At 44.4% G+C, this 19,194-nt stretch overlaps 1 protein-coding gene across 1 annotated transcript in view; it reads right to left on the minus strand.

Moving 5' to 3' along the window:
• Positions 1-12,499: 12,499 nt before the first annotated feature.
• LOC144595629 (uncharacterized) overlaps positions 12,500-19,194 on the minus strand; it is a 32,681-nt gene continuing 25,986 nt past the window's right edge. Inside the window, exons 5-7 of the mRNA XM_078403210.1 lie at positions 16,092-16,191; positions 15,300-15,333; positions 12,500-12,796 (exon numbers count right to left, since the gene is read on the minus strand). Coding sequence (XP_078259336.1) covers positions 12,666-12,796; positions 15,300-15,333; positions 16,092-16,191 — 265 coding nt within the window. The 3' untranslated portion in view covers positions 12,500-12,665. The remainder of the gene's footprint in view (positions 12,797-15,299; positions 15,334-16,091; positions 16,192-19,194) is intronic.

The following is a 19,194-nucleotide window of genomic DNA, read 5'->3' on the forward strand; positions in this document are numbered from 1 at the left end:
AAAATGTCCAGACCATCTCACAAACCACCCTCCCTTACATTGAATCCATCTACACCTCACACTGCCTCACCAAGGCTATCAGCATAATTAAGGATGAGTCTCACCCTGGTCCCTCCCTCTTCTCCCCTTTCCCATCAGGCAAGAGGTACAGAAGTGTGAAAATGCATACCCTCCAGATTCAGGGATAGTTTCTTCCCAGCTGTTATCAGGCAAGTGAACCATTTTATCAACAACTAGAGAGTGGTCCAGCCCTACCATCTACTTCATTGGAGGCCTCAGACTATATTTAATAGGACTTTATCTTGCACAAAATGTTATTCCATCCTGTAACTGAATACTCTGGGTGGCTTGATTGTAAACATTTATAATCTTATCATTGACTGGATAGCACGCAACAAAAAACTTTTCACCGTATCTCTGTATATGTGACAATAATAAACTAAACTAGACTAAGGTGAGAAGCAGTAGATTGAGCAATGGGTGTTGCAGTGAGGTCACATCATCTGATAAAGAGTGCTTGATATGAAACACTAACTCCTTTTTTCTTTCCATTTCTATTTCAGGTTTCCATCACCTGCAGTTTTCTTGATTTTGTTTTTTGGCTGGGTCTGGCAAAACTGATATGGGCAGAGAGTTTGAGACTAGTTCTGGGAGAGAGCTCAGAGACTTCTGGTCTCCTGCTATTTACAGAACTGCTGAATGGTTTGAATCAAGCACAGATTTAGCGGGCTGCTTTGAGAGTAAACTGATTTGCAGTGGCGAGGCAGTAACAGTACAAGGATCCTGAGATCTTCTGAAGGATGTGAAGACAGGCATGACCTCATTAATGTCAGGCCAGTACAGCATAACTAGTGTGAGAGGAGAGATTGAAAGTTCTCAAAGCCTTGGCATCAATCTCGAAGGGAAGGTCCAAATAGACAATTTTGAAGGTGACAGCTGAAGGCGGAGATCGACAGATTATTGATTAGTATGGATGTCAGGGGTTATAGGGTGAAGGCAGGAGAATGGGGTTGAGAAGGAAAGATAGATCAGCCATGATTGAACGGCGGAGGAGTCATGATGGGCTGAAAAGGCCTAATTCGGCTCCTAGAACTTATGACCAGCTGAAAAGTAGAAAACTCTCCGGTTATAGTGAATCAGATTGGGGCAGGATGCAAGACAATTAAAATAAAAGAACAAAGATGGAGTTCTTTATAAACCAAAGTAAAGACAGTTCTGACAGAGCTCGTGGTATCTATTAATCTAACAAATACAATGTCTAACACTAACTACTCTGGTTATTAATAGTTATTAGGCTCTGTTAAGTCAAGTCTTTTGAAAAACTATTAAAAAAATAAAGCTTAATAGTCTTTATTTGAACATGTAGCGTTTGCAATAAGATACATAAGTTAACGATTCAGAGTATTATCTAATAACTGTTATGGAGACATAGTTACGAGGTGCCCAAAATTCCAGGTTATATAATTATCCAGAAGAACAAAAGGGAAAGGAAGCGGGTAAGGTATCAGAGTAGTGTTGAGTCTTGATATAGAGGCAATGGGTAGCAATGTAGAGGTTTGAGTTGAAATCATGAACTGCAAGGGAAAAAAATACAAGGGTGATAGTAATCTATAGGTGCCCCCAAAAAGTGACCTCTCAATAGGACAGAACATGAATGGGGAAATATTTTAGGACATAAAACAAACTGCTGGAGGAACTGAATTTGTGCGGGGAAATGGAATGTTGACGTTTAAGGTCGAAAACCTTAACATCTGGACCTGACACTTTAACTGTCCATTTCCCTCCACAGTTTAATTTCTGTTCCAGATTCCAGGATCTGCTGTCTCTTGGACATGTTTGAAAATTTCATGAGATGATTTACTTTACATATTGATTGGATAAAGCAAACTGGTAAAGGTATTCCAGAGGAATAATTTGTGGAATGTTTTAGGGGTTGCTTCTTGGAACAGTATGTAATGGAACCTGACCAGGAACAGGTTATTTTAGATTTGGATAAAAGTATTGGGTAAGGATTAATAAGAAATGTTGTGGTTAAAGATTCCCAATGAGGTAGATACCACAATATGATGCAGTTTGAGGATTAAAACCACTGTCTTCAATTTAAGGGGTCTGAAGAAGGGTCTCGACCTGAAATGTCACCTATTCCTTTTCTCCAGAGAGGCTGCCTGACCCGCTAAGTTACTCCAGCATTTGTGTCTAACACCAGTCTCTCCCTCACTGTTAGCTCCCTAATTCTCAATTTAGGACACAAAGTGCTGGAGTAACTCAGGGGATCAGGCTGCATTTCTGGAGAACATGGATAGGCTATGTTTTGGGTCAGGACCCTTCTCCAGACTCTGGTGGGGGGGGGGGGGGGGGGGGGGGCAGCTGCCTGATTCGCTGAGTTACTCCAGCCTTTTGTGTCTATTTTCGGTGTAAACCAGCATCCGCAATTCCTTCCTACATTCTTTAATTTAAATATGGGCAATGATAATGGTATGATGGTGGAGTTGCCTAAGGTGGACTGGGAAAGTAAATTAAGAACAAGTTCAGAAGATGAACAAAGACAGATATTTGAACAGCTGTCCTATCACAATCAGCAGGAATTTATCCCTGTAGAGAGAGGGATTCCATGAGAGAGGCACAACCTGTGGTTAAGAAGGGGGAAGGTCAAGGAAATGTTAAATGAATAAGTTAGGAATATAAAATGGATAAGACCAGCGGAATGGGATTTTCAGGATGGAGCAGTGAAAGACTAAGCAGAAGGGAGAAAATTGATATTGAGAGAAAACTTGCTTGAAATATTAAGACTAAGCAGGAAACGTTTAGATGGATACAAGGTAGGTGTGGGATCTCTAGAGGCTTGTGAATTAAAAATGGGAAATAAATAAATTACAGACATGTTAAATAAACTTTTTTTTTTAGTTTTCACCATGGAGAATACTATAAATATTCCTAAAATAAGAGATGTGCTTATTTCAAATAATAGGGAGGAGCATGTAAAAATCCTGGTCTCAAATGATAAAGTATCAGGGAAACTAATGGGGCTAAAGGGGGACAAATCATTGTGACCCATTGGCCTACACCCAAGAGTTTTAAAGGAAGAGGCCTCAGTAATCAAATGAGGGCCTGGGGTACTCCACTGGTTACATATGTTTTCTAAATGATAGCCAGTTTTCAATCAATGCTAATACACTTCCTCCAATACCTTGAGCTCATTTATTTACCAGTCAATATGTGGAATCTTGTCGACTGCCTTTTGGAAATTTAAATACAGCTGAAACCCTCTAATCCAGGCATCATTCTGGTAAACCTCATTTTCACGCTCTCCAAAGCCTCCACGTCCTTCTTACAATGGGGCGACCTGAACTGCACGCAATACTCCAAATGTGGCCAAACCAAAGTCCTACAGAGCTGCTTCATGACTTCCTGACTCTTATACTCATTGCCCCTCACTGAAGGATTCTGGCAGTTGCATGCAAGTTCAGGGCTGTCCTCTGCTGCTGATTCCATGACTATGCTCCACTGCTGGAATCGCCAGTCAGATGCAGCAGAAGCTTGCTGAGATTTCCAAGATATGTTTGCTGTCTCGGATCCTGAGGCAGGTTAGACTTGGCACAGATTCGATGTGCCTGGTTATCAGAATGACGATTCAATCTTGTCTTTGCAACGTGGTGACTAACTTGCACTCTTCCATGATTGAGGGTAAAGATAACCTGTTGGCACCTGTTGGATGCCATTATCTGCCACCATTCATGCGTTCATGTGTGTAGGAGTAAATAGAAAGGTCACACGGAGTTGGTGTTCGAAGTAACAGGCGATTTATTAAAACTGGTGCGCATCAGGAGACCAGCAAAAGCTGACCTGCCAAGTGCGACTTTGTTACGGCTTCCATATTCTAAGTTGACAAGATTACACAGAAACTTGATTAACAGTAAAACGAGGTCTTAATTACAGAATAAACTAATTATCCACAAGTCTCATTTTGACAGTAGATAAATTTTCTGTAACAACAATTTTCTGTCTCTATAACATTATTAATGAAGTTCCTGAAACTTGGGTATAGTCACTGCTGCATTCCATGTCTCTACTTGTCTGCGGTTCCCTCTCACAATATGAGCACAATCCACACAGGGCCGGATTAAGCTAGTGCTGGGCCCGTAGCATATGTTATAAAGGGGCCTTAAATACGGGACAAGGTGACATCACCGTCCGCGCCCCATGTGACCTCACCCAGCCAGCGGCCACATGCTCCCGCTCCACCAATGATGGCCGCCCGGGCCGGGAGGCGGGTTGCAACCTCCGCTCCCCGAACACACTCAGCCCCGCTCCCCGAACACACTCGGCCCCACTCCCCGAACACACTCGGCCCCGCTCCCCGAACACACTCGGCCCTGCTCCCCGAACACACTCGGCCCCGCTCCCCCAACACGCTCGGCCCCGCTCCCCGAACACGCTCGGCACCGCTCCCCGGACACACTCAGCCCCGCTCCCCGAACACACTCGGCCCCGCTCCCCGAACACACTCGGCCCCGCTCCCCGAACACACTCGGCCCCGCTCCCCGAACACACTCGGCCCCGCTCCCCGAACACACTCTGCCCCGCTCCCCGAACACACTCGGCCCCGCTCCCTGAACACACTCGGCCCCGCTCCCCAAACACACTCGGCCCCGCTCCCCGAACACACTCGGCCCCGCTCCCCGAACACACTCTGCCCCGCTCCCCGAACACACTCGGCCCCGCTCCCCGAACACACTCGGCACCGCTCCCCGGACACACTCAGCCCCGCTCCCCGAACACACTCGGCCCCACTCCCCGAACACACTCGGCCCCGCACCTTGAACACACTCGGCCCCGCTCCCCGAACTCCGTTAACATTAACAAACTCCGTTAGCCTACACTGTCTGGGTCTACAGTGTCAGGGCCCACAGGCCTAATATGAGACTCTTCGGCCCACTGCCCTTCGGCCCACTGTCCGTACTGACCAGCGATCCCTGCACACACAAAGGACAATTTTACACATACACAAAGCCAATTAACCTACAAACCTGTACGTCTTTGGAGTGTGGGAAAAAAACGAAGATCTCGGAGAAAACCCACGCAGTCACGGGGAGAATGTACAAACTTCGTACAGACAGCACCCATGGTTGGGATCGAACCCGGGTCTCCAGTGTTGCAAGCGCTGTAAGGCAGCAACTCTACCTCTGTGCCACCGTGGGGAGAATGACGGAGGATTGCGATAAGAGGGCCGGAGGAGTGGGAGCCGAGGGTGCTAGAGAAGTAGAGACAGGGAGGGCCAGAGGAATGTGGAAAAGGTAGGGCCGGAGGAGTGGATAGAGGCGAGACTGGAGGTATAAGGGTGAGAGGGACGGAGTAGGGGTAGGGAGGGCTGGAGCAGTGGATGCTGAGAGGCATGCAAGGTGTGGGTAGAGGAGGTGGTAGAAGAGTGGAGGAGGACACAGGGCCCAGGAAGTGAGGAGAGAAGGCCGGGGGATTGGTGAGAAAGAGGGCCCAAGCTTTTGGGATGGGTGAGAGGGAGTCGCAGGAAACATGGGCCAGAAGAGTAAAGAGAGAGAGAGAGGTACGATCGAGTAGGGGCTCAGAAAAGGCCGAAAGTGTGAGGGAAAGTGCCTATAGAAATGGAAAGTAAAGGCCGGAGGAGGGGGGGGGGGGGGGGGGGGAGGGGCATGGAGAGAGGTGTGGGGGAAAGAGGTTCAGAGGAAACGGGGAGAGCGTAATGGAAATGCGCAGGGGGGAGAGTAGGATGGAGAAGAGGAGGGAGAATGGGACAGAAGACTGGGAATAAAGGGGGGAGAGATTGGCAGAAGAGAGGACTGGAACAGTAGCTATTTGGAGGGATGAAAGTCTGGGAGGCGAGAGGGAAGGCGGATTGGGGAGCGAGACGTCCAGTGGAGTGGGGACAAGGAGAAAGCCGGAGGAGTGGGGAGAGAGAGAAGACCACAGGAGTTAAGAGAGAGAGAAGGCCCAAGCAAGGAGAGGGAGGGGCAGAGGGGTAGGGAAAGAACAGGTGGGAGATATGAGGAAGAGTGAGCAGCAGAGGATTCGGGGGAGCAAATGCCAGAGGAATGGGGAGAGAGCGCCGGAGTAGGGAGAAGGAGGGCCGGAGAAGTAGGAGTGTTGGGAGGGGGGGGGGGAGGGGGGGGGGGGAGGGGGGGGGGATGAGGTGGTGAAAGCGGCCCGGGGACGCGCCAGCTGCCCATTGGTCCGCGCAGCCCCGCCAACACATTCAAACCACGGCTGTTGGGGAGCAGCGTTCGCAACACAGCGTCCCTCAGTGGGATGCCGATTTCAAGCATTTAGCTTGCAAGCATTTAGTGCGGGGCCCTCGAAAGTGTGGGACCAGTAGCAAATGCTACTTTTGCTACTATGTTAATCCGGCCCTGAATCCACATCCCTATTCATTAGTTACCAGCCCTCACAATTCTTTCCCCTACAACAATGTGGAACTTAGCTTTGTTCAGGTCTCGCCTTCTGATTTCTGACTCCCATTGTCAGAATGCAGGGAGTCTTGTGCAGTCATTTCTTGAGCCTTGAATCTGATTGTGTGAGATGCCTGTTGCTTGGTTGCTTGGCCAAGTATAATAGAGGTTTCCTCAGTGCTGTCATTTTTTTTCTTCAAAAACATTGTTTGGCTGGCAGTTCTACCAAAAGGATTGTGAATCAGACAGTGTAAGAAAATAACTGCAGATGCTGGTACAAATCGCAGGTATTTATTTCACAAAATGCTGTAGTAACTCAGCAGGTCAGGAAGCATCTCAGCAGAGAAGGAATGGGTGACGTTTCGGGTCGAGACCCTTCTTCAGACTGATGTCAGGGGGGGCGGGACAAAGGAATCAGACAGGCTTGTCTAAAATAGTATAGACACAGCTTGGAAACAGTAGGAAAAAAAACTGCAGATGCTGGTTTAAGTCGAAGGTAGACACAAAATGCTGGTGTAACTCAATGGGTCAGGCAGCATCTCTGGAGAGAGGAATGGGTGACGTTTCGGGTCGAGACCCTTCAGTCTGAAGCTGCCTGACCCGCTGAGTTACTCCAGCATTTTGTGTCTACCGTCAGCTTGGAAACAGGCTGTTCCGTCCGAGTTTGCGCCAACCAGCAATCACCCCATACACTAGGGACAATTTACAGAAGCCAATTAACCTACAAACCTGCAGGTCTTTGGAGTGTGGGAGGAAACTGGAGCTCGGGGAAACCCCATACGGTCACAGGGAGAACGTACAAACTCCTTACAGACAGCACCCATACTCAGGATCGAATCTGGGTCTCTGGCGCTGTAAGGCAGCAACTCTACTGCTGCTTCTGATTTCTGAATTGTGGGTCTATGTCTAGTAGCAGGATACGTAAGTATAAACTGAGTTAACATTCTCATGTGGTAATGAAGGAGTACTGCATTATTAAACACCCTTAAATTGAAACATTAAACCAGTCTTTTTTGACATGATTAAACCCCAGGGGCTCCAGTGTGTCAACTTGCACTCCTCACTGAATCACCATCAACAGAATGCCAAATCAATTCATTGGTGACGTCAGTTCAAAATGGCTCCTGTGTTTACGTACACATTCCATTACTAACTCGTCATTCCAACCCAAAAAATAATAAAAGTGCAAAAAGCTTTGCGACAGTTTAATAACGAATAGGCACCGTGGAAATCTAGGTTCAATAGCGGTGGGGGGAAAGTAAACACAAAAAATCCAGGATGAGATCAGAATCTATTAAAATAGGAAGGAATGTGGGGACATATTTGTGTAAAGAGATGTTGTTGTTGTTGTTGTTGTTGTTGTTCATCCTTCGGGTTCGAAGATGACCATGACTTCACTTTCAGTTGGAGGATTGGTGACTGTGGGTCCGGAAGTGACTGGTGAGGCCAATCCGGGCCCGGAAGGCACGCCCACACGTAGGACACAAGTGGATGGCTGCTGCAGTGGAAGTGGAGGTAGCCCGGACCTTGCGCGCGGTGCGTTTCCTCTGGGCCTCTGCAGTGCGTCTGTTCTCTGCTGCACGGGCTCCTGTGGTGAGCTTGCTACGCCAGGTTGAACAGTCCAGAGCAAGAGACTCCCAAGTGCTGAGGTTGATGTCCAAGTCTTTGAGGGACACTTTGAGGCAGTCCTTAAACCGTTTCTTCTGTCCTCCTACTGAGCGCTTGCCCTGACACAGTTCTCCATACAGAAGCTGTTTTGGCAGTCGACTCTCGGGCATTCTGACGACATGGCCTGCCCATCTGGCTTGGGCTTTCCATAGGAGGGTGTGGACGCTGGGCTTTCCGGCCCATTCCAAGACCTCTGTGTCGGGAATTTCGTCCTGCCACCTGATGTGAAGGAGTCTACGTAGGCAGCTCAAGTGAAAGTGGTTGAGCTGTTTGGCATGTCTGCTGTAGACAGTCCAAGTCTCACTGGCATAGAGAAGAGTGGTGAGTACCACTGCACGGTAGACCTTCAGCTTGGTGGTAAGGCCGAGTCCTCTCCGCTCCCAAACATTCCCACGGAGTCGCCCAAAGGCAGCGCTGACCTTGGCAATCCTGTCGTTGACTTCAGCGTCAATGTTCACCACTCGCGAGAGTGTACTACCCAGATAGGTAAAGCTGTTGACTGCCTGTAGGTTCTGCCCCTTCACCGTGATGTGTGGTTCCTGGTAGGGCTTTCCAGGCGCGGGCTGGTACATAACTTCAGTCTTTTTGGTGCTAATGGAGAGACCAAAGTTGTCACAGGCCTGTGAGAAGCAGTCTATTTCATGCTGCATCTTCTGCTCTGTGCTGGCGTTGAGGGCGCAGTCATCAGCAAATAAGAAATCTCTCATGATGGTCTCCTTCACCTTTGTAACAGCTTGCAGGCACCTGAGGTTGAACAGCCTGCTGTCAGTCCTGTACCTGATGTGTATTCCATCCTGGCAGTCACGGGAGGCATCGGTCAGCATGGCAGAGAAGACCATGCTGAAGAGTGTAGGGGCAAGAACACAACCTTGCTTCACGCTGTATGATTGCTGTATGATTCTATGGTTTTTTAAAAAATCTCTTTACACAGCAAGGTTGTGTAAAGAGATAAAAAACCATAGAATCATACAGCAAGAAATGGGCCTTCCAACAACTTCCCTACCATTGATGTAAGGCTCATCGGACAGTAGCTTCTATTCATGTTTCCATAGCTTCAATTGTTATTAGTTTTGTCGAACTTTATTTTCAATGGTTTGAACTTTCAGTTATAACTCAGATTGTGGGTTCCTCCCCTTATATTACAGTAACTTCATATATTTATATCATCAGACATCGGAGCAGAATTAGGCTATTTGGCCCCTTGGGTCTGCTCCACCATTCGATCATGGCTGATCTATTTTTCTCAATCAACCCCATTCTCCCGTCTTCTCCCCGTAATCTTTGAGGTAAAGAACCTATCAATCTCTGCTTTAAAAATGTTACTTCTTAACTTCTTAATAAAAAATAACTGGCTGAGTGGACATGTGGTGCTTCAAAATTTTATTGGTTGATTTCTAATTTCCACCGAATTCCAGGCATAGTAATATCAAGTTTTAATAAAGCATTATCTTCGATTTTAAATTATGTACCTTTTCCTTAAACAGTTTTTCCCCTTGGGGGGCATTGATGTAACATCAGTGCAAATCACTATCATTGGTTCACTACCAAGCAGCAAAACAGAACATAAAATATGCTGAAGGCTTCTCTCTTTCTTCGGTGTACTTAACATAAGACCATAAAATCCATAATTAGGTGTTAAGATTCTTCATTTTCAGTTTTTAAGAAAATTCCGTTTTCATTTCAAAGAATGAAAACATAAGATAATTTTGTGTTCCTTCATCTGCAGTATCTGTCTTATAAGTTTTGTTAGTATTCATCACAATCGATATCAGTAACAATCAGTCACAATCAGCATCTGGCAATTGCTTTATGCAAATATTTTGGTTGAATTATCTTAAACGCCTTAACCTTCCCATGCACTGAAGCTTGAAATGGTAATCTCGTCTTTGCTCGAGGTATCACAACCACAGATTTAAACCATATAAGAAGGAACTGCAGATGTCGGCTTATACCAAAGATAGACACAAAATAGATAGACTGGGTCTGAAGAAGGGTCTCGACCCGAAACATCACCTATTCCTTTTCTCCAGAGATGCTGCCTGACCTGCTGAGTTACTCCAGCATTTTGTGTCTATCACAGATTTAAACCAGATTGGTAGTAGATTGCTTTTGAGCAATCCATTTTCTTTAATGTTGCAAAAGCCAAATCAATTACCTGAAATCTGTAGACAGTAACAAGGTCTTGCAAGTGAAGGAATGACCAGCAATGATACTGATTGGGTCCCAGGTTCTCTGGTACAACATTCCTACAAACCATAGAAATGAATGACAGCCAAAATAACAACAGGGAAAGACCCCATGTCCCAGATCTTGGTCCAAAGTTTTGTAGGTTCAAGTACTTAAATCGGATAAATGTTTCTGTTTCCTTCATCCTCTAGACAACAGATTTCACCACATTTTGGATGAAAACAAAGTACCTCAAGTTGTCAATGATCCTTCTTCCAACTAACAGTCTGGAATGGGCCAGTCGGCAACATTCCCAGACGGAAATCTCGCTCTGCTGTGAGATCAACAAGTTTCGGGCGGACTAAAGAGCATCTTTCACCAAGTTAATTATCTTCCAAAAGGACTTGATGCCCGCCTCCAAATGTATCCCTGGGAACAATCCGTAAAACAGAGAGTCCTCTGTTACGGAGTTGTTCACAATAAACTGGGACAAGGACCCTTGCATCATTCACCAGACTCTCTTTGCAAATCCACACTCTGTGAAGAGGTGGGCAACCGTCTCATCTCCGTAGCAGCCGTTCGAGGGCAGCATGCACTAGTAGTAAGATTCCGACGGTACAGGAAGGTTCTGACTGGGAGGACCCCTCTCACCGCCAGCTAAGTCAGGTCTTGGTGCTTGTTGGTGAGTTCTGGCAATGAGGCATTTTGACAGACAAGCTGGGCTTGCATCGTGTATTCTGCCATGTAATTCAATGTTTTATTCTGCTTTGGGTTGCTGTGGTGTTGGCTCGCCAGCAGTTAATCTGCAGTTGAGAGATATGCTCCACTTTCATCACCACAGAGTTACCTGCAAGTCAACTGTTCCACGTTTAATAAACATAGTCCATGGAATTAAAATTAGTAGTTAGTGCAAATGATTTGTTTTATTGCAGAATGGGAATTCATGGTTGAGATACAGAAATGAATATTCAAATAAAGTTTGTGATGTAGAGTGCTGCATAATCTGCTCCCTGTGTTACCACCCATCTAAAACTACATGTTCCATTTTGAAGAGGTCCAGTCATGTTTAGCTAGATTACTAGATAATGTTTAGTTTCTGTAAAAAGCAAAACCTATTTCCCCCAAACAGTTACTTTTGATACTCTAACATAGAATCAGATTAGCAACACCTTCCCCGACATCTGACTTCAAATTAATTTGTCTTCTAATTTTCAATGGGTTGTATTGGCAGAAAACAGAGAAATAACATAACATAACAACACTTTATTGTCACTCGGCTTTTTACACCGAACGAAATTACAGCAGTCACACAAAACACAGCAAAAAAGAAAAGAACACAGGACACCCGACCCCAACACAAACATCCATCACAGTGACTCCAAACACCCCCTCACTGTGATGGAGGCAACAAAACTTCCCCTCTCTTCCCCCCCCGCACCCACGGACAGGCAGCTCGACCCCTACCGAGGCAAACGACACGCACAGCCCCCGCAAGGGGATGGAAGGCCCCGCGGCCGAGCCGCCCTGGGCACCGAAACGTCCCGCGGCCGCAACGGGCGATGTTAAGTCCAGCGGCCGAGCTGCACCGGGCACCGAAACGTCCCGCGGCCGAGCCGCACCGGGCACTGAAATGTCCCGCGGCCGAGCCGCACCGGGCACTGAAACGTCCCGCGGCCGAGTCGCGCTGGCGATGTTAAGTCCAGCGGCCAAGCCGCGCCGGGCACTGAAACGTCCCGCGGCCGAGCCGCGCTGGCGATGTTAAGTCCAGTGGCCGAGCCGCACCGGGCACTGAAACGTCCCGCGGCCGAGCCGCGCTGGCGATGTTAAGTCCCGCAGCCGAGCCGCGCCGGCGATGGAAGGCCCCGCGGGCGAGCTGCGCCCCGGGGAAGAGACCCAATAAAAGAAAGATTTCCCCCGCCCCACCCCACCCCCACACCCCACACCCACACCCCACCCCCCCACCACACATACACAGCCAAAAACAGAAACAAAAACCATCCCAACACCGACACAAACAAAAAAAAGAAAAAAAGACAAACAGACTGCCAGAGAGCCGCAGCCGTTAGGCGCAGCCAACTCCTCCCAATCCCAAAATAAGGCAAAATCTAAAAAAAAATTGAACATTTCAGGATTTATTTTAAACATTTTGTTAATGTGACATGTGTATCTAGCATTAAAGCATTGTGCTAGGAAGTAATCATTATTTTAAGTTGATATTGATTTCCAAATGTTGATTACCATACGGATGATTAAAAATATGGACGATTCTTCAAACAGATATCAATTTAAACTGATGAAGTGAATTGCTAGGCATCTGAATAAATAACCTGTCATGCCAATAAGGCAGTGTTTTGCTGAATAATTTAAACTACATTGGTTATAATTTTGCAGTATTTGAATCACATTGAAGAATTACTGTATCATGCATCTCATCCAGAAAGATGGAGTAGATTTGTTATTTTCCTTCTCTATCAATTCCTGTCCAGTTATTTCTTCAGATGTCAATGAATTCAAACTGTTGATATCTTCTTCAATCAAGGTTGCTATAAATATATAAGAGCATATTTCAGAAGGTGAACTTGTTTTCAAGATCTGCAAGTTTCTAATCATAATAAGCATACGCATTATTTTAATTATTTTACTATTTTATGGTTATGCAAAATAATTAGTTAAATTTTGAAACTATTAAACACATGCAATTTATGCTTGTTCAAAGATGCAAGAAGCTGGCTGAACAAAACACTGGTAGAAATGTTCTTCTGACAGACAATAAGGAAATAAGTACAACACAAATTGCTGGAGTAACAGCGGGTCAGATAACATCTCAGGAGGACATGATTAGATGACATTTTGGGTTGAAATCCTTCTTCAGACTGATTGTGGTAGGAGGAGGAAGCTGCAAAAGGGTGGGGTGGCTTTGTCCCGCCCCCGGTTTTCTTCCCTCTACGTTGCCTACCCATGGCCATGCATGTCCCCCAGAGACACTGCCTGACCTGCTGAGTTATTCTGGTACTTTCAAGATTCCAGCATCTGCAGTTCCTTGTGTCTCCAAGGAAAGGAGGTGAGGAGGAGCTTCTTTAGTCAGAGGGTAGTTAATCTGTGGAACTCATTGCCACAGAAGACTGTGGAAGCCGTCAGTGGATATTTTTAAGGCAGAGAGTGACAAATGTTTGATTAGAACGGGTGTCAAGGGTTATGGGGAGAAGGTAGGAAAATTGGATTAGGAGGCAGAGATCAGCCATGATTGAATGGTGGAGTAGACTCTTTGGGCCGAATGGCCTAATTCTACTCCTATAATTTGTGAACGTGAACTTGTGAAATAGGTTGGGCAGACCAGGGTATCAATGGTCTGAATATCTAAGATGAATCAGGTCTCCAGCTTATACCTACAGAATATAGAATATAGAAAAGTACAGCATAGGAGCAGACCCTTCGGCCCACAATGTCTGTGCCAAGCATGATGCCAAGAGAAACTAATCCCATCTGCCTGCACATGATCCCTATCCTTCTATTTCCTGAATATCCATGTGTCTATCTAAAATGCTCTTAAATGCCACTTTTGTATCTGCCTCCACCACCAGCACATTCCAGGCACCCACCATCCTCTGTGTAAAAAAAACATGCCCCACACATCTCCTTTGACAATGCTATGATTTAAATGGAAAGATGATTCAAAGAGATCCCCTTTGGACGACCCTGTTTCATAGCATAATGATTAGTTAACCCACTGAGAAATTATTGTCGATGGAGATTGGTAACAAGAAATTTAAGAATGACAAGTAACAAATTAGAGAGGTTTATATTAATAGAAAACTGTGGAGATTATAACCTTGAAAAATTATGGAAAATGTTTTGTATCAGGAAGGATTATGCAACGCATTCAAGATTACTTTCCAAATCTTCCAACAAAGGTGGGTGCATAATGTGTCTTGCTTTTGAGTAATAAGGCAAAACAAGCAGATAATCTAATGGGAGAAATTCATTTAAAAAAGCATAAAGACCCATAATACAAAGGGAAACCAAAAAAAAGCCAAACATTGCAAATTTAATATACCTTTCCAGACACCATAATATTTCTTCAATAGAACTTATTCAAGGAAAATTTAAGTGCATGGTTCTGTACATGTTGCACCATGCAATAAGTTCTCACAGCCCTCGTATTTTACACTGAATTCATTTTTTGTATCCATTATTTGATCGTTAAACACATTGGAACATCTGTTATCGTAAATAAAACAAATAAATCTGAAGTAAAATTCCTATTAGGTACATTTTTCATTCAGCATTCTTTTCTTTAAATTACCCATGAAGCACCTTAAAACATTTAAAAACATTAAAGCCAGAGTATATATGCACTTTTAGCATCTTCCAATGAAATAAGTATACAGCATATTATCATTATTTATGCCACAAGCTCTCCTGTGTTTTGAGTTTGTAGGTTCCAGGAGAGTGATTTAATGTTCTATCCACACAATCAATCTTGCTTTGTTGCAACATAGAGTCATATGGCTTGTAAACAGGCCCTTTGGCACAACTTGCCCATGCTGAACAACAAGCCCTATCTCCACAGGTCCCACCTGCCTGTGTTTGGCCCATATCCCTCTTAAACCTATCCTATCCATGTAGCTGTCTAAATGTTTTTAAAATGTTGTGATAGCCACTGTCTCAATAACCTCCTCCGGCAGCTCATTCCATACACTCTTTGTGTAAAAAAGCTGCCCCTCGTGTTCCTATTAAATCTCTCCCCCACGCCACCCCCCCCCCCCCCCACCTTAAACATATGTCCTCAGAGCTATGACAATGGTTTCTTCCATTTCTGTCGCTGAGGAAATGCTGCTAACATTTGGTTAATTATCTTGATTTTGCGAGGGCAGAATTCTAACCAAGAGGCAAGGGTTTCTTGCCTCAAAGCAGACATTTTCTTTGAGGAAAAAAACCCTCAAAATATGATGCTACATTAAAAAACAATTTAATAAATATCTTCCAGAACAATGCAGAATCTTTGCTATTGACAAACAAACATCCAAACATTACATGCTTACTTACGTTTTATCTTGACCACAAGATCAGTAATTGCTGCCTGAAAGGGAATTTTGCAAAGAAAGGTGAATCAGAAGGGGAATAATAGATCTTTTCACAAATTTCTCATTTGCACTCATAACTTTACACAAATGCTACATTATGTCCATCTCATTCAGGTTATTGGTCAGTTAATGAACTGTTAGTCATTTTTAATACTTAAAACTAAACATCTCAACATCTGAATTTGGGGAAATAATTATTATTGTAAATGACCATTAGTTTCTTCCATTTAGTTTAGCTTAGACATACAGCATGGAAACCTGCCCTTTGGCCCACCTGGTTCACACTGACCATCAATCACCCTTTCACACTAGTTCTATGTTATCCCACTTTCCTATCCACTCCCCACACACGGGGGGCAATTTACAGAGGCCAATTAACCTACAAACTCGCACATCTTTGGGATGTGGGAGGAAACCGGAGCACCAGGAGGAAGCCCACGTGGTCACAGGGAGATTGTGCAAACTCTACACAGACAGCACATGAGGTCAGTATTGATCCAGGTCTCTGGTGCTGTGAGGCAACAGCTCTATCAATTGTGCCACTTCTTGCATGAAAACCACATGAACTGTTTCTCTTCGCAAAACTCACCTGTATATAAAAAAATCCTAATGAGCTACATTCATTAAGGATGTTGGAATTGATCCTTGATGACTAAAGCTAATAGAATTGATCTGTCCCGATTCTGCTGTAATGTCACACCATTTCAAATAGTTGAAGATAATGGATTCCCAAAAGGACAAATTCTACTTTTACCTTTACCTTTTTGTTGTCTTTTTGGGCTTCAGAATTTTCAGTAATCTGTTCAGTAGATTCCATAAAATCAGTGGAGACGGCCATAGGTTTAATGGATAAACTGCACAAATAATATTAAAAAATCAACATGTTCATTTATGTACACACAACGCACAGTAAAATTTACAGTGCTAATAAGTCTTCAAATGCTGTGCAATCAACCACAAAATAAATAAATAGTAATTTTACAACAGTATTGCATTGTTACATTGATGTGATTTAGTATATTGTAAACTGAGGCTCTGCAAATTGTTTTTTGTAATTAATGATCTGAGTGATGATTTTTCACTTGTTTGGATTTAAACGCATTTAATTGGAGGACCAATCTATATAACAGTTCATATTTCTCAAATGATCAACATGTAAGAACATTTTTCATGGTTGCAATAATTATTGTGGGGGAAATATAATGTTGCATCTGGAGAGAATATTGGTTTATAAACAAGGGGAACGTATATTTTAATACAGTAAGTGGCCAGCTTTATATTATTTGTAGGATAGAGATAAAAGAGCTGTAAAATTCTCAGTATGATTTTTGAAAAATAATATTATTCATGTCTCTATGTTTGCAAAACATAAACATAGCACAAAAAGTAAGGAAATTTGTGTTTGGTAGATTATTTCTTTGTTGTAACAATGCTTCTTGGCAATAAATCTTATACCGTTGGAAAGCCTGTTTATTTCCCTTTTAAATGGTGCCACATTTGTAAGGAACATGCATTTGTGGGATGAGCAGCAGAGCTGAGTATATGGGTTGCGCCCATGAAAAATTTGCCAAATCTTCTCTGCCAATGCCAAACAGCTTATCCTGCTGTTGCTATTGACTCTTGTTTTGAGCTTCTGGTACCCCCAGGTGCTGACAAGAATGGGATGCCATCCCACAACAGTGTGTGACCAGGCTGGTGACCAGCATGAGGAGGAGGTGCCAGGCTGTTATGGCTGTGTATGGTTCTTCCACACGCTACTGTGGCTCCTGTTTATTAAATGAATAAATTGTTAAATTGCCAATATGTCTTGTTTCTTCAGACTTCAATCATCCAATCCACCAAACAACACCGAACAAGAGTCAATGGCAGAATAAGCTGTTTGGCATTGGCAGAGATTTGGCAAATTTTTCATGGGCGCAACCCATATACTCAGCTCTGCTGCTCATCCCACAAATGCATGTTCCTTACAAATGTGGCACCATTTAAAAGGGAAATAAACAGGCTTTCCAACGGTATAAGATTTATTGCCAAGAAGCATTGTTACAACAAAGAAATAATCTACCAAACACAAATTTCCTTACTTTTTGTGCTATGTTTATATTATAGTGGAGATATTTTGATTTATATCTTCAAAAACAATGAACTATTTAATTTTAAGTTGGAGCCACCTTCTCCTCATGGCAGTATTAATGGAGAAAAAGTTATTTAACTTTCATGTTCGCACCATTTTCACAAAAGATCTGCTGTATTCAAACTTGTCAGTTCCCTAGTGCAGGTCTGATATGTGAATTATTTTGGAGTTAATAAAGTATTCAAAATAGACATAATCTGCTATGTTTTCCATAGTTTTGTCTTTCCAAGCAAGAACCCATCAAACAGAGGAATAAGGTAGACTACCAATCTTGGTAAAGAAGAAGGATAATAAGGAAAAATGGGAAGGAGAAATGGATTAGAATGAGACAGCAGCAAGAATGACTAGTGCACTGAACATTTACTGAATGTACTTTCACTTTCACCCTACTTTCACTTTCACCCTAGATAAGTTCTCTGTCCCTACATTTTTTCTGAACATGTACTTGCTCACCCTGATTGGGAATCCAGGCTCTTTATTATCTTGATGGAGGTAGATGGTGATGCTAATCAACCAGCATTTGGAGACTTGCTGTGACTAAAGGCCTTGTTCTGTTTTTCATGGAATGGCCCTGCAGCTTTTCAAAACACTTTGATAACAGGCTGGCCTACTTCCACCTGGTTTCTGCTATTGCTGCAGCATACTTGCAGGCAAATTAGGTTGGTCAAGTGTGAACACACCCTGGGTGTCTTTGTGAATGCAAACTCCTCTCCACCTTCAAAAACGTAAATGTTATCAATATCTTCTCATGGCAATCATTTTAGCAACTCAAAATCAGGACCAATGGCCAATTTCAAATTCAAGTCCTGGTAGCATCATTCATCTTGATAACCAACAAACTGCATATGTGTAATTGTCCTTTGACCCAGGAGTTCCTTCCAGTGTAAGGTGTGTTTTTATTAGCCAAAGAGTATAGATGTAGGAGCATAACCTCAAGATGTGGCCAGTCATTTAGAACTGAAATGAGGAGAAATTTCTTCCTGGAAATGAAACATAGAAAATAGGTGCAGGAGGAGGCCATTTGGCCCTTCGAGCCAGCACCGCCATTCATTGTGATCATGGCTGATCATCCACAATCAGTAACCTGTGCCTGCCTTCTCCCCATATCCATTGATTCCGCTAGCCCCAAGATCTCTATCTGACTCTCTTTTAAATTCATCCAGTGAATTGGCCTCCACTGGCTTCTGTGGCAGAGCATTCCACAAATTCACAACTCTCTGGGCAATTTTTTTTTTCTCATCTCAGTTTTAAATGGCTTCCCCTTCATTCTTAGACTGTGTCCCTTGGTTCTGGACTTCCCCCAACATTGGGAACATTTTTCCTGCATCTAGCTTGTCCAGTCCTTTTATAATTTTATATGTTTAAGACCTGCCCAGAAAGTCCGGCTCGCCTGCCGCAGATCAGAACCCACCCAGAAGGCCCGGCTCGCCTGCCCAGAGTAGAAGTTGGGCAGAGGGCCGGTAAGCAGACCGACTGTGGGAAGGAGTGCACGGCCTCGACGGGGGAGTGGGCCACTGGAGGACCTGCAGCAGCCTGGGGCTCGGCTGGACTGCGAGCCACTCCAAGAGGACGAGCAAGTGGACCGCACACGGCCCACAGCGGTGGAGCAGTGGCGGAGGACACCACGGCTATGCTTGGCCAGGCCCACCCTGCAACACCGCCAGGACAACAGACCTTCATGGTCAGATCAAGATCCCTGCACTTACAACAACTGGGACTTGAAAAT

Source organism: Rhinoraja longicauda, chromosome 7, assembly GCF_053455715.1.
Source record: "Rhinoraja longicauda isolate Sanriku21f chromosome 7, sRhiLon1.1, whole genome shotgun sequence".
NCBI classification, from domain to species: domain Eukaryota; kingdom Metazoa; phylum Chordata; class Chondrichthyes; order Rajiformes; family Arhynchobatidae; genus Rhinoraja; species Rhinoraja longicauda.